The sequence below is a fragment of the Emys orbicularis genome, chromosome 1 (assembly GCF_028017835.1).
Source record: "Emys orbicularis isolate rEmyOrb1 chromosome 1, rEmyOrb1.hap1, whole genome shotgun sequence".
Taxonomy (NCBI): domain Eukaryota; kingdom Metazoa; phylum Chordata; order Testudines; family Emydidae; genus Emys; species Emys orbicularis.
The window spans coordinates 98587450-98602978 of record NC_088683.1 but is presented as its reverse complement, the minus strand read 5'-3'; the positions used below and the strand labels follow the sequence as shown (position 1 = coordinate 98602978).

Below are 15529 nucleotides of genomic sequence, written 5' to 3'. Positions count from 1 at the left end.
GTCTTTCAGGTTTTGTATTTTGTCAACCACAATTAAAATGCTCCTGCTGAGCCAAAAGCCCCTGCTCTTGAAAAAAAAAGGGCGCGGGGGGGGGGGGGGGGCGTTAAGTAAAATATTTCAATTACCTTTCCTAAAGTTATAGATTTTAAGGCCAGAAGATGGGTCATTAGATCATCTAGTCTGACCTCTTGTAGATCACAAGCCATAAAATGTCACCCAGTCACCCCTGTACTGAGCCTAGTAACAGGTATCTGACTAACGTATATCTTCCAGAGAGGCATCCAGTCTTGATTTGAAAATAACAAGAGATGAAGAGCTCTAGTCACTGTGCAACAACATGATGTCCAGGCTGAAGTCAAAAAGACACTTTTTACAGTGTTGCCAACTCTCATGATTTTGTCATGAGTCTCATGATAATTACTGTTTTCCTTAACACCCCAGCCCCTGGAGTCACGTGGATATGTGATGATTTCAGCCTTCATTCTGAAAGAAAAAGTAAATTTCTAGCCCTCGTGGCTGTGGAGAAAGCTTCAAAATGTGACTCCAATGCCTGCTAAAGCAGTGGTTCTCAACCAGTGATACGGGTACCCCTGGGGATGCACAGAGGTCTTCCAGCGCTACATCAACTCATCTAGACAGTTGCCTAGTTTTACAACAGACTACATAAAAATCACTAATGATGTCAGTACAAACTAAAATTTCATACAGTGACTTGTATATACTGCTCTGTATCCTATACACTGAAATGTAAGTACAATATTTATATTCCAATTGATTTATTTTATAATTATATGGTACAAATGAGAAAGTCAGCACTTTTTCAGTAATAGTGGCTGTGACACTTTTGTATTTTTATGTCTGATTTTGTGAGCAAGTAGTTTTTAAGAGAGGTGAAACTTGGGGGTGCGCAAGACAAATCAGACCCCACTTCAGGAGTACAGTAGTCTAGAGAGATTGAGAGCCACTGCCCTAAATACTCAAAAAGCGGAAGGCAAATAAAAATAACACCAAATCTATTATTTTTACATAATCTCATGATTTTAAAACCAATCTCATGATTTTTGGTGAGCCTGACTTGTGATTTTTTATCATTTGGAGTTGGCAAAACCGGACCCATGAACGGCAGGACTATCCTAGAATGCGGGGAAGGATGGCAAATTTAGTCCCTCTTTTTTCCCCAAGGACTGATACCGGCATGAATGCAAAGGAGTCTCAGCAAATGCTATGTCCTGTGGCACAGAAATCACTAGCTATGTAACCCATATGACCGAGTTTCTGGAAGAGATGATAGGAAGCCCGGGGAAAAAAAACACTATATTACCCTGCAGTACTGGTCTAAGGCTTCAGTAACATCATTGTCATCGTTGAACCATTACTACAGGTTAATTTTATAAAGGAGAGAAAAGCTAAACCATGATGTTCTGATGGCTGAAACTAGCCAGGAATCATCCCCTTTACAGGTCCTTCCTTTCTGTATTCGTCCATGCAGAACTAAATGCTGTGTTGCAATGTTTATCCCTGCCCAATGTAACACGACAAGACCCCAAATAAATGCAAAGAGATTCATTCATTGTCCTCTAAACTTGGAGGCAGCAGGCCAGATGTTGGAAAATTGCAACTGCTCAGTACATTTCAGGAGAGTCGTGTGACCAGACCCCATGACTGGTGCACTGAATGGTAGCGGGAAGGCCTGCTGTTGGAGGCAGTAGGAAACTCCTTTTTATAGTAATCTTAGACATGTCACCCCTATATGATGTGTCTCTCAACACTCACAACATATTGATATAACCACTCCAGAAGAGGATGGGTGAACACTTCCATTTTTTTGGTATGGATTACACCTGCCTCTAATTAAAAATACTTTCTTCAGAAAAAAACAACAACCCCACCACCAAACAACAATGGTTCCCCTTCCTCTCCACTTTTAATATAAACTCATCCAACATTTTAAAAGAAGCTATTTAAAACATTCCTAATCATGAGTGCTTTGAAGTCCTCAGATGCAAGACACTATTAATAACACAATAATAATACTGCCCACAGCTACAATGCTTTCCACCCAAGGATATCAATGCACTTTGCCCAGGTTAATTAATTTAGCCTTACAAGAAGTCTGGGAGGGAGGGGAATGATCAATATCCCCAGTTCACAAAGGGGAAACATGAGAGACTAAATGGTTTGCCCAAGTGCGACAAGATGGGTGAGGTAATGCTGTTAAGTTTTGCTTTCTTTTTCTTCATGTTGTAGAGTTGCCATTTCGGATGGTAACATTCCATATCTTCCATTGTTGTATGCGGTGCAGTTGCAGCCCTGCTGGTCCCAGGATATTAGAGAGACAAGGTGGGTGAGGTAATATTGCCCAAGTGACAAAGCCAGGACTACCACCTACACCTTCTGATTCCCAGTGCTATGCTTTAACAACAACAAAATCATCTCTCCCTATAAAAGTACACATATCATTATTAATTATTAATGCCAAGAGTCATAATTGTTATTAATACATACAAGAACAAACGTACTTGGCCCTTTAAGATTAATGCCCAGCACCAAGATGGCAGCTTCCTGTCGCTTCCAATGCCTGTGCTGTGCCCTTCGCTAAGATGGGGAGGGAGGGAGGGGAAACAATGATGTCATCGCATGACTGTGTTTTTATGAATGAAAAGAATCCTGTGAGTGAGTAATTCCAGGAAACTCATATTACAACTCAGCAGATCTCAGCCCAGAGCCCAGCTCCTCTCCAGACAACAACTTCAAACAAGCAGGTTACAGAGCAAAACCATTAAGAAAAAGGATCTCCAAGGGGATAAAGAAGGGAGGAGAGCAGCAACAAAGACTCGAACCAAGGAACACCGCGCAGTAAGTGAGAACTCTCCACTTATTTCTTTCCCACCCCTCCATAGGAGGGGTGTTTACAGACTTCAGAGAGGGGTGTTTACAGACTTCAGAGAGCTTGGGGTGGTGTGTTTATGTTGCTGGCTGTGTATGTGTGTATCCCACCAGTGTGGGCTTTTTGTTTTCCTTGTGCCCTCCCTACCCAGAGAAGGATAAAAAGCCTGAATGATACAGCTCTTCTCTGTGGCGTGTTTATTTTAGGAGTGCGTGTGTACAGCTAAAGGGAGGGTTGATGTCAGCTGAAATCAAGGCGGGCGAGAGTGTGTCTGGTGAAGGACATGGTTTTATCAGTTTTGGATATAAGGGGTTTATCTTCAGAGAAGCGTGGGGGGGGGGGGGGGCGAGGAGCAATGGAGAGGATCAAGTGTTCAAAAGCACGGAGTGTCTCTGTGAGGGTGCATTCATAGCTGTTTTATACACACCCATTGCTGAGCTTAGACAGCTGTGAAGGCAGGAAATCTCTCAATAACAGAGAAGTTACTCATGGCGCAAATTAACTGTGTGTGGGGCATGTGTGTATGTGAGTGAAAGAGAGGTACAACCAAGGCCCTGATCTATTGAGAATCCGCTGGCACATTTAATAAGACTAGAGATGTTAGCCCTTCTATCCTGGCCAAATCTAGGATTGCCGTCTGTCCAGATTTTCTCAGGATGATCCCTTTTTTAAGGTAGTTGTCCTGGGAAATCTGTATGGGTGCTCAGTACACACTGCCAACTGTCCAGTTTTATGGGCTCAGGATCATCCCAGATATCCCATTTTTTTGTACCTCAGAGGTACACAATCACAGCCAAATGCCACCTGGGGTAAACTACGAGGACCCCATCTTGTGTTCTTTGCTTCATCTTGAGCTCCCATTGACTTCAGTGGTAGTGTTAGCTATGCAACAGTTGCAAAATTTAGCCTCTAAATTCCCTTTGAGGTTTCGGTTGGATAAATATTCTTCTTCCTTTACCTTCTGTCCTGAATTATTGTGTAGTATTGCTGTGCACTGTTGAGCAGCTGCTGAGTTTCAGCCCAGAGGTGGCTGCATTTCAGTGGCAGGTGAAGTGATCCCTGTGTAAACAGCATAGCTTGGAAATGAATTTACAGAGCACTTTGAGTTCTAGGGATAACAGGCGCTAGTTAAATTTGCCAGCAGATGCCATACAAGTATCAGGCTTATTTCTTATTCTAAGGGTATCGGGGGGGGGGGGGGGGGGGTTGGAATGACACGGTCACATGCCAACATGTGATGACTTGTGGGCAAATGCTGAATTTTTAATGACTACCACTGAGTATACATTAAGCATAGATCATACTTGTGAGATGTGTGTACTGTTTCTTTAAATCTATAGCAGGAAGCCAGGCAGGAAGGGCAGGGGAAAGTTCGAGGCAGAAATTCTATAGGGAAGCAGAGAGAGTAGCTTAGGGTTAATACTTTCTTCATGTTCAATGTTAGAATTAAGCGACTCATTATCATATGACAACTATTATATCAGATCCCACACAAATACTCGGAGGTAAGGTTGCTAGGCTGTGAATCCTGCTAATGCAAGCCATAAAAAGCAAGGAAATAGCAGTTAAGGCATTCACACCCTCCCACTTCACTACACTCATTAGTTCCTCTTCTGAACCTCACATACCCCCTCTACCACCCACAGGTCATACACTGGTATCTCCACCCTCCTCCAGTGTTTGGGACGCCGCTTAACACCCAACATAATCAACATTGCTGGGATCTGCCTCTACTGAGCTAGGTTGCGGAGGGATTCCCTTTGGAGTTCTCCCTCTCCCACAACACTGAATGGAGGTTTCTCCAGGCAGATGCCTCTCTTCAGGTGCAGCTACTGCTCACCCTTCAAAACCTGGTGCAGAGTGAGAGGAAAAGGTCCAGTTTTCCCCTACTGGGACAGCCTAACGCACTGTCCCAATGGGGAATTACTGCTAGAATTAGATGCTACTAGCAATAGTTTTACCCCATGCCCACACACTTGCCACCATTGCTACCTCCTCCCACTCAGTGTCAACCAGCGTATCTGCCTATTTTTAGCACACCCATGTATCAAGGCACCTTTAGCTGCCAGGCCAGCTCGCTTCTCTCCCCCCATCAAATCACAGAATTGCAACCCTCCTGCCACCTCCAAATGGTAGTAAGGGAAGAGAAGAAGCTACTTCTCCTCCTCTATGGGGGGGAAACCTTTTTTTTTTTTTCCCCCTTAATCTAAGTCCAATGGAGCTACATGCTACAATGCTGGGCATGAATCAATACAGTGAGCCCAATCCTGTTCCCAGTGGAATCAATGGAAGTTTTGCCCCTGAGTTCAATAGGAGCAGCGTCCAGCTAAGTGGGGTTGCTGTTGGAACCACAAACGTTGAAGCATGGGAGTTTGGCAGCTAAGTACCTTGGAGGACTAGGTCTGAATTCCCTGTCCCTTGTGTGTGTTAAATCACACCCCTAAAGCAGGGCGGACTGGAGGTAGTTTATAGTCATTCCAACACGTGGGAAAAAACAGGGACTGAAAAACACTGATTAGCTAAACATGGTGTTTAATGTTCTGCATTAGCATGTGAGGCACAATGTAGCTGAGTTAATGCCACTGGGGGACCCCGACAATTGAATTTCCTGACATTTGTGCACGAGGTATCTTAGCTTTAACATCTCACCCACGCTTCTTAAAGTAGCAGAAGACTGACTCTGCACAGACTCTGGTAACCAAGGGTGGGGGCCTGCTCCCCGTCTCTGATTCCATCTTCGCCAGATCAGGGAAGTCCTACCCCAGTTTCCAACTCCACAGTCTCCTGTCTCTGACAGTGGGCATCTCAAGCTGCGCGTCTCAAGTGACTATTCTTGTGAATTTGAATTAAAGTCCTTTCACCTATGACAATGGCAGACTGAGCCCAGACAAGCATTTCTGTACTCAGCTGCAATGAACTCAGGTTACATGAGGATCTGATTTTTTTGTCTTAGTTAGTGTAACCTCTTACAGTTTGGCCTCTCTGCCTCTAACAGCCCCCGCCCCCTCCAGCCAATCAAATATTGCACTGTTCAGGTCATCCACCTCTCCCATTGCTCTGACCATGTCACCCCATCCATGACCCCCCTTTTTAGTGTCTCTCTTATTGTATCCGATGCCAGCTCCTCACCCACACATCCAGGGCCCTGCATATTCCACCCCCTGCTTCCAACTCTGCTCTCATTTCCCCCTCCTTCTCCCTCACTCCCTATACTTCTCCCAACTCTCTCTTCCTTAGGGCTCTTTCTCATGCTCTTGTATCTCACCTTCCCTTGTTCTGCTCCCTGCGGTTGGAGCAGTCTGCCTCTTCTCAACCATCAGGCAGCATCTCTCTGCCTTCAAGGCCACCTCTTCCAACACCTCCTCTTTCTCTTATCACTAGCCCTCACACCCTCCCTTACCTGGTCTGTCAGCCCTGTCCTGTCTTGCTTACACTGGAAGCTCATGGGGACAGAGAACACATCTTGCTGGGTGAATTCACAGCGCTCTATGGCTGCTGTTTCATGATAATCATGGTCACATTTCAGCCTTGCAACCCTTCCCCTCCCTGCCACCCTGCTGCAGTGGGAGAATTACCGAGAATGGGGCATGTATAGCCTTGGTGACCTTGCTGCTCTCTGTGCTGAATCACAGTGAGATGGCTTTTCTCCCTCCCACACTCCTGCTGCTTCCCTCACTCCTGCTCCTCCTCCTCTGGGACTCTCCAGACATTTGATTCACTCAGCCACAGAGCAGAGGAGTCTTTGCCACCTACCTGTTCTGCGTCAGCCCCCAACATGGGAGAGTGGGGCAGAAAGCATGTGGTGTTTCCGTGAAGTGAGGTGACTCCTGGCACTGACACTGTTTCGTTTCTTTTGGTGTGTGTTTGAATGGGCTTTGTCAGAGCCCCGGCTTCATGGCTTTGCTCACGTTTCACAGGCAAGGCAGGTAGCAAACTTGTGCATGGTTGTGCAGGTACATCTGGGCACATCCTTGTTGTGTATTAGACCCACGTGCATGTAGGTGGGACAAAAATAGTGTCCGTATTTCTAGTGCCTTCTATCCCAAATGGCTTTCTAGACAGGGCTCGCTCTGCCCCCCCATGAGATGGAAGGTGGCTGCTCTGCGGCAGTTTAGGGCAGGTAACGAGAATGATACCGCTCAGCCAGGTGGAAGTCTGGGTGGTGTTTCTGCATGCAGGCCTACGTGAGCGCATTGGCAGGAGTCGCCTGTATTTGTATCCTCACAGGGGGCGTGTGGGGTGGTGGGTCACAGACTCACTCTGGTCCCCAGAAGAGGTCCCTGCCTGCCACAGGGCAGTCAGGTCAGCCCAGGAGGGAGCTGCCCCATTCCTAATTTGCCCTGGCAGTTATTCCTAGCTCAGACCTGCCTCCTCCATCCCCTGTGGCATCTACATGAACCCCGGGGGTGACATCCTGCTTGCTGCCAGGGCTCTGGTTGGGGTTCAGGAGTGAAAGGGACGTGCCTCAGTCCCCTCCCGCCTCCAGTGTTGGGCCCTTGTGAAGAGTGTTCTCCATGAGCCTGGCTTACCCCAGCTCGTGGGCTCAATCGAGTATCATGTCTGGGCACGTCTCAGCAGAGCAAAGCGAGTGACTCCTTCCCTCTGCTGCTGGCCTGTCTGTCTCACATCCCGAGGGAAAGACCCGTGGCTCAGCTCAGCCCCGGTGGGATTCTGAGGGAGAGGTGGCTCAGACAGACACGTGCACCCTGAATGGCTTTTGAGGGGGGCAGGGGAGGCCGAAGGAACCCTTTGCGCTGCTTGTGACAGGGACTCCTCTCAAATCCTCTAACTCTAGGGCACAGGACTGGGGTATTTCAGACAAGTTTGTAAGTTTCGAATGGCCACCTGCTCTTCCCCACTCCTCCAGGCCAGGCTCAGATATTAATTTTGGGTCCCCGGCTTAAGCCCCCGTGTGCTTGACCTTTCAGTGGGGCTGGGCCCTGGCAGCTCCCATTGACTTCAGTGGAATCCCCTTTCCCCACCCCTCCAGCCCTGGGCACCTGTCTGTGGTCCCCAGAGAGAGTGGGGGAGGGGGAGCACAACCCCCTGCACACGTAGATGCCCCAGCGGCGTCACTGCTGAACCCCGCTCCCCTCCCTGCTCTTCGGTTTTGTGGGGGCCTGGGCCACAGCAACACGCACAGCTCCCCCAGTGGATCCCTTCTCTTATGCCTGCACTCCCACCCCCCAAAAAAACCTGCCTGCATCCATCTGCCTCTTGCCTGTCGCCCCCATCCCTCCCTCTCCTACGCTTGTCTGTAGGGCTCTGTAATCTGTCAACAAAGCTCTGCTTCCCAACCCGAGATCAAGGGAGGGAGTTTAATCTCTGCCGAGGCCCACTGAGCCAGACAGGGCAGGCCAGGTGCCTGCAGGTGAGAGGGGGGCCTGGAAGAGCAGAGCCCCCGGGCAGTTTCCTGGGTCACGCCACAGCCCTACCAGTCAAACACCCCTTTCCCCGGCCTCCCTACTGATTTCTGGTCCTGCTGCTGCCTGTGTTGCTTTTACTTTCCCTTTAGCCGTCCTTTCCAGGCACGGACATTTCAGTGACACACACACCAGCTGCCTCCCCACCATGTTTCCTCTCAGTCAGGAAAGTTCTTGCCCTCCTGCAGTTCCTGGTGAAGGCAGGGGCCGGGCCCATCTATTTCAGGACGGACGGTGGGGGGCAGCGGGGAACCTGTCTATAACCTGCATTGGGAGATAGGTGGGGAGCCCTGGGTTCTGCCTGCTGCTGCTGGTCATTTGGGGGAAATAAGGGAGGGGAAGGAATTTTGGAATGTTTTGCTTTTAAAATGAAATGACTGATTCATTCAGTGCTGGGTCTCTGCGCTCCCCTGACCCCCATCTCTCTAGCGGGACAGAGGGTGCACCCACACCCCCGTGAACATGTCCTCAGGGAAGAGACCAAGTGATTTATGTTCCAGGCTTATGGGGCTGGGGCAAGAAATGCTGGGGAGCAAAGAAGGGATGGGGGGGGGGGATTTGTAGGGCCAGGCTGCCTTCCCCCCTCCTCCCACTAACGGAGCCAGAGGCGTGAAATGAACAGGGATGGAGGGGAGTGACATGTTGCCTCTGGCTTGTTTGCAGGGTCCTCGTTTGGGGAGCACGACTGCAGGAGACAATGTCTGCAGACAGCTTATCAAGCAAGGCCCTGAAGGTAGGAGTGAGTTCGCACCAAAGAGCACAGCCGGCATCACCTCCTCTCTCCCTGCTCCCCCATCCTGCCCTTCCCCATTCCTCTCTCCCACCCTCAGGAGTGGTGGAAGTGCCCTTAAAGTGGGGGGGGCCACTGGCACCTGAACCCTGGCCCCACCCCTCACACCACCCCTTCTTCCCGAGGCCCATGCTCGCGCCGCCCCTTCTCCCCCAGACCCCACCCTCACGTCATCCCTTCTCCCCGAAGCCCCACCCCCACACCGTGACTTCCCCCAAGGCCTCGCTCCTGCACTGCCTCTCTTCCCCTCAAGATCCCGACCCCCCATCGCTCACCCTTACAGCCAGTAAAAAGGGGGAGTGCATAGCCCTCCCACTTTTAAACGTGATGGGACCATGGCCCCCTGGACCCCCCCTTCCGGCACCCCTGCCCACCTTGTACTCTCTTCTGTTCCCCCACCCCCCTTCCTCCTCTCTCCAATGCACTCTTTGCTCACCCACTGTCCTCTCTTGGCCAGATCAAGCGCGAGCTGGGGGAGAACACGCCCCACCTGTCGGACGAGGAGCTGATGGGGCTGTCGGTGCGGGAACTGAATCACCACCTGCGGGGCCTCTCCAAGGAGGAGGTGGCGCGGCTGAAGCAGCGCCGGCGCACGCTGAAGAACCGCGGCTACGCGGCCAGCTGCCGGGTCAAGCGGGTGTGCCAGAAGGAGGAACTGCAGAAGCAGAAGACGGAGCTGGAGCGGGAGGTGGACAAGCTGGCCCGCGAGAACGCTGCCATGCGCCTGGAGCTGGACGCCCTGCGGGGCAAGTACGAGGCGCTGCAGGGCTTTGCCCGTACAGTCGCTGCCCATGGCTCTGCCGCCAAGGTGGCCACCGCCAGCGTCATCACCATCGTCAAATCCGGCACCAACCAGGCCACATACTCCTAGTGCCCGCCCAACCCCCGCACGAACTGCGTCCTCCCTCCATGGCTGGGCCCAGCTCTTTACCCAGAATGGACAGCGGCTGCCCTGGCTTCTCCCACAACCCCTGCAGGAGACAGAATTGACCTGAAGACCTTAAAACAAGTGGTCCCTCGATTTCTCCCCACCTTGAACCAAGCGGTGGTTCAGCCCTCCATCCGCACCCCCCTCTCCCCCCATTAACTTGTCAAGCTGGGTGAAAATGTTCCGACAGGAATCTCCTAGCTGAAATATTCCCTCCCCGAACAATTGTGTACTGTTATAAAAAGTTTCCTCTTAGCTTCTCCTGCCCATCGGTGCCCCTCCCCCCGTATTTACCCAAGGGGCTCAGAGACCCTTCCCATTTGTTATTGGTAGGGGTACAGCTCCACTGATGCCAAGATCTGTGAGATAAGGGGGATGGGGGGGGGGGAGAAGAGAATCAGGAGCCAGGCCAAGGACCTATTCTACTTTGTCAAGCACAGAGCAGGGGATGGGATACCTGTCCAGAGAATAGCCAGGAGTTGCCAAAACCCTGCTGCCCTCTCTCCCTAACTCTGGCCCCTCTAGTCCAGATTTTCTGTTGTGGCCTCCCCCGAGGGAGATAAACTGAAACCCTCCCTGCCCCCTTATCAGTTGCATTTCGGGGGTCTTCACTTCCCTAAGCTGCCACACCTTTTCAGGAAGGCCCCGAAACAACTGCTATTGAGAGCAAATGGCAGAGGCTCTGCTAGCTGAGTTAAGTCTGTCTTCCAGGGACTGGGCATTAAGGGGAGCCAGGGTAGTGCTGGGGGAAAGAGAGGTTGCAGTTTAATGGAGAGGGGGAGGAAAAAGAGAGGACAAGCGTGGGAGTGATGGAGAGACAACAGGCTCTCTGTAGCACGTGTCAGGGCTGACTCCGCTCCTGGCCATTCTAACTCAGATCTGGGCTAGACATCAGGGTGATGAGCACACTAGAAATACAAAGACTCACCTGCAGGGGTGAATTTAAATTTAGCAGCAGGGCTAAATTTCCAAGATCTCCTGCATGGCAGGGAATTGGTTTTGAGAGAGTGACCAGGATGAGAAAAAAAGAAGGAAAGAGAGGGAGAGTAGAGACACTAGAAAGAGGAACAAAGCAAGTGAGGCAGTTGGATAAAGTAGCAGCAGGACTATGTTTGAAATACTGGAGGGAGGAGAGACTGTTTCAATCACATTTTGTGACCACAGAATTTAGAAGATCTGAAAAGAACAAAGGAGGCACAGCACGTTTCGGTGCGGCCCTGGTTGTGTAACTGGGAGCTGGCACAATTGCCAAATGAGCTGCAGAGATAAGCCACGCAGAAGGAAGTTGTAGTATCAATCTGGTTTTTGCTGGGCTGGATCCATTCATACAAAAACCAGCACAGCCTGAAAAGGCAGATGGAGCCGGTAACCAGCTGAAATGGGTTGGACGCTCACGTTTGATTCTTTAGCTTCAAAGATGGAATTTTATTTGGGGGGCGGGGGGAGCAGGGGGAAGAGAGCAGTGTCCTTTTATCTCGACTTACACACATGCTCACACCCTTTCCTTCTAATGGTGACATTTCCTCCATGGCATGGTGGGACTCTTCAAAAAGCCAGCAGGAAGGAAATAAACACAGCTGTAGTGGAGATAAAATTACTAGTTACATGACAGTAGCACCTGGACATCCCCACTGAGACTGGCACCCTGTTGTGCTAGGCACTGTACAAACAGAGGGAGAGCGGGCTCCTGCCCCCAAGAGCATACCTTCTGGGGGGTGGGGGGAGGGAGGGAAGTGACTAGCCCAAGGTTGCCCAGCAGGTTGGGGGCACAGCTGGGAATTGACAAGCCAGGTCTCCTGACTCCCAGTTCAGTGCCCTTTCCCTTGAACCAGGCTGGCTCAACCCACTAGCTGAGGGAAAGCGGGAAGGTGGAGAGCCCAGGTGGTGGCTCAGGGAGCAGGGGATAGTTCCCCGCTCCCTACCAGTCACAGGCACCTTTTCCAGTATCATTGAAATAGGAGCTTGGGCACAGGAGGGAGATGGATCCATAAATAAATACGGACAGCATAGGGGTCAGTAAAGGTAATACCGGGCAGTCACCATTAGGCATCTGTTAGGTTAGAGAATTAACCCCTTCATTTCCCCCACATCTGGTTGGTTGTCCCTACAGCTTGCCCTGCCACCCACCACAGTGCCGCAGGCAGCTCCAGAGCAGTGCGGCCAAACTTCCCCCTCCGTGTACTTTGTGGGAGGTTCCATGGTTAGCCTCTCCCTTCCCCTTCCCCACCTTTGGTTTATTTATTGCACGAATGTAAGTTATTTTCACGTCCTCTTTGCCATTCCGCCTCTCGGCACAGCCAGGATGTTGGTACAGAGCCGTACTTTATATTTTATATATGCAAATCACATTTTATCTTATACTTATATAGAGCAAAAAAAAGGTATTTATTTTCTGACGTACAGTAAGTGATCTACCCAACTCCTCTGTATTTTGTAACTTTACAAATAAAGCAAGTTTTTTTCCACAGAGAGGGTGTGAGTTTATTAAGTTGTAAAACAGATCTCTGGGCTTATCAAACTGAATAACTATTGCCAACTCTTGTGGTGCTCTCAGTTGGCTATTTTTCTCAAAGCCCCACTTGTTGGAGTCAAGAGCTTGCATGGAAAATATCTTTTTAAGTAAAGAAGTAAGTTACTAGCTCTGCCGGTTGGCCAGAAAAGGTTCAGTACATGAACCAGCTGCATCTGAAGTGCTCAGAACCTGGAAGTTGACGAAAAAGAACTCATGTTCTGTGTAATCACATGATTTGGGGGTCTGAGGTCTTTTAAAACACTTGGGGTTGTAGATACTAGTGAATATGGATCCTAGTGGCAGTGTCAGAGTGATAGGCCTCAAGGTGGACTTCGCTTTTATATACAGGACTGGTCCAACATGGGAGGCAGCAACACGAATGCACACAGTGCCTAGACAACATGTCTCAGCCCTAAGGTGACCACCTGGCTGGTATTTAACCAGCCTGGTCATTTTTTTTTTTTTTAATGGATTTGCCATTTCCCAGAAAAATAATTGAATCTGCCTTTTTTTTTTTTTTTTTTAAATGTGGGTCTACAGCTTTGCATTATCATCACAATACACTGGGATAGCTAATGTTAAAAGTTTCTGTGTCTGGCTAAAGATGCTGCAGTGTTCCCACTTCTGCAGTTTAAGTCATAACAGATCAATACTGGTGAAACTACAGCAGCTGTCTGCCCATCAACACGCAAGCACACTGCATGTGTGTGCAAGAGAGGGTTTGAGTCATGCGAGAGTGAGGAGACTGGTATGTTATAAATCTTTCTAGACCAGCAGTTCTCAACCCGCGACCCCCATGCGGCCCAATTAGCACAAAGCTGCGGCCCAGCTGTGTGCTAAAGCCCACCAGGCCGTGTGGCGGGTGTGGGTTCCCAGCTGCCTGACCGCCCAGTGTGGCGGGGTCCCGGGGCTGCCGGCCAGCCCTGCGGGGTCCAAGGTCTGGGGCTGTCGGTTGGCCCTGTGGGGTCTGGAGCTGCCAGCCAGCCCCGCTGGGTCAGGGGGCTGCCCCATGGGGTCGGAGCTGCTGCCTGGCCCCGTGGGGTCAAGCTCCAGGCTGCCATCCAGCCCCACACAGAGGCTCTGGGTCCCTGCTGCCGTGCCCAGGGCTCCACGCCTGGCCCTACTCTGTGGAGGGGTCTCTGGGCGGGAGGCGCTGGGCATAGGGATCCATCTGTGGGGGGAGGGGTGCGCTGTGGTTCTCAACCTGCGGCCCAGCGGCCCACAATGATAAATAGGTTGAGAACCACTGCTCTACACACTGTAAGTGGCAGTTGAAGTGGGGTGTGGAGGGGTGTTGCAGAGTTGCCTTGGGGACTGGGGTTGTGGCAGGCTTGCCTTGTGTGTGTGGGGGGGGAGGGGGTGCCTTTTTTTTTTTGGCATTTCAAGGGTGGTGACCCTATTCAGCCTTGCCCTGCAGCAGCCACCCCTAGGGGCAAGATGACAATCTGGTCTTCTTGCCCCATTCAACGCCCTTGCCTTCCTGCTGAGATTGCCAGTGAAGGGGGCAATTAGTGCCAAGGGCTGCCAGGGTTCTCATCCTGCTAGGAATGGGCTGGAGCCGGATTGCAGCTAGGCGGCCTCTGGAAAATACAATTAGGTCGTAACAACTTTCAGTGGTTTTTGAGGTGGAAGGATCTGGATTCTGAGACCATTGGCTGGTGTACATAGGGTCATGGGGGCTGCAGGGAGGGAAACACTGTGGGTCCATTCTGCTGCCTACACAGGAGCCTTGCAGCCAGGAGACCACACTGCCTTACTAATTAAGTTAAAGGGCGGGGGGGGGGGGGGGGAGGGTCCTTCCTGATGGGGAACCTACAAGGAGCCAGGAGGCCCCTGTGGCAGGAATGCAGAATACAGCAGGAAAAGCAGGTGCATGATAGAATTCCAGGAATGTTACCTAGAGGTCAATGACTGCTTGGTAGTTGGTCCCACCCGCTCCACATTCCACAGAGCTGCCATCACCACAGGAAAACAAGGATCCTCTTAACCTACATGGACAAACATGTGATGACTTCTGCTCGCCAGAGCCCAGGTGGGAGGGAGTACTACAGAGCTTTGCAATGTGCACAGGTAAGTTCCCAGCCTCCAGGCAATGTTGAATCCACACACCTCTTCTGCATTTGACATCCAGTCTCCATCTGCTTCCTACTGCAGCAGCCTCTAGTGCACTCCTGCCAGAATTCATGTTCTCAGCCTCCACCAGCCTACCAGGATCCCTCCTCTAGTGTAGTCTCACTATTGGTTGGGGCTTCTCCAATAAGTAGCATCCTGTTTCTTTGGGGATGCGTCCATACGAAGTAGAGAGGGGGTCCCTGTAACACAACTACCACATTTATCACCAATTTCATGCTGGCTAGAAGCGCATGGCAAAAATACAACAGTAAGCCTATAACCAGAGTGCACTTGGGGTACTTTGCAATTATATTTCCCTTTTCCCATAAACAGATAATCTCAAAGCATTTAGCATTATCATCCCATTGTACGAACAGGGAAATGGAGGCATAGAAAGGTTAAGGCCTACTTTTCTACATAGAAGTGTAGGACTGGAAGGAACCTCGAGAGGTCATCTAATCCAGTCCCCTGAACTCATGGCAGGACTAAAAGTATTATCTAGACCATCCCTGACAGGCGTTTGTCTAACCCGCTCTTAAAAATCTCCAATGACAGAGATTTCACAGTCTCCCTGGGCAATTTATTCTAGTGCTTAACCACCCTGATAGTTAGGAAGTTTTTCCTAATGTCCAACCTACACCTCTCTTGCTGCAGGTTAAGCCAATTGCTTCTTGTCCTATCCTCAGAGATTAAAGAGAACAATTTTTCACCCTCCTCCTTTTAACAACCTTTTATGTACTTGAAAACTGTTATCACATCCCCTCAGTCTTCTCTTCTCCAGACTAAACAAACCCAGTTTTTTTCAATCTTCCCTCATAGGTCATGTTTTCTAGACCTTTAATCATTTTTGTTGCTCTTCTCTGGACTTTCTCCAATT

General features: G+C 50.2%; 1 protein-coding gene across 1 annotated transcript; it reads left to right on the top strand.

The window, feature by feature from the left end:
* The first annotated feature begins 2723 nt into the window (after positions 1 to 2723).
* Positions 2724 to 11389, top strand: MAFF (MAF bZIP transcription factor F). The gene is made up of 3 exons (XM_065411272.1): positions 2724 to 2856; positions 8974 to 9043; positions 9558 to 11389. Exons 2-3 carry the CDS (start codon positions 9008 to 9010, stop codon positions 9969 to 9971), a joined length of 450 nt encoding a protein of 149 aa, XP_065267344.1. The 5' UTR covers positions 2724 to 2856; positions 8974 to 9007; the 3' UTR covers positions 9972 to 11389.
* The last annotated feature ends 4140 nt before the right edge of the window (positions 11390 to 15529 follow it).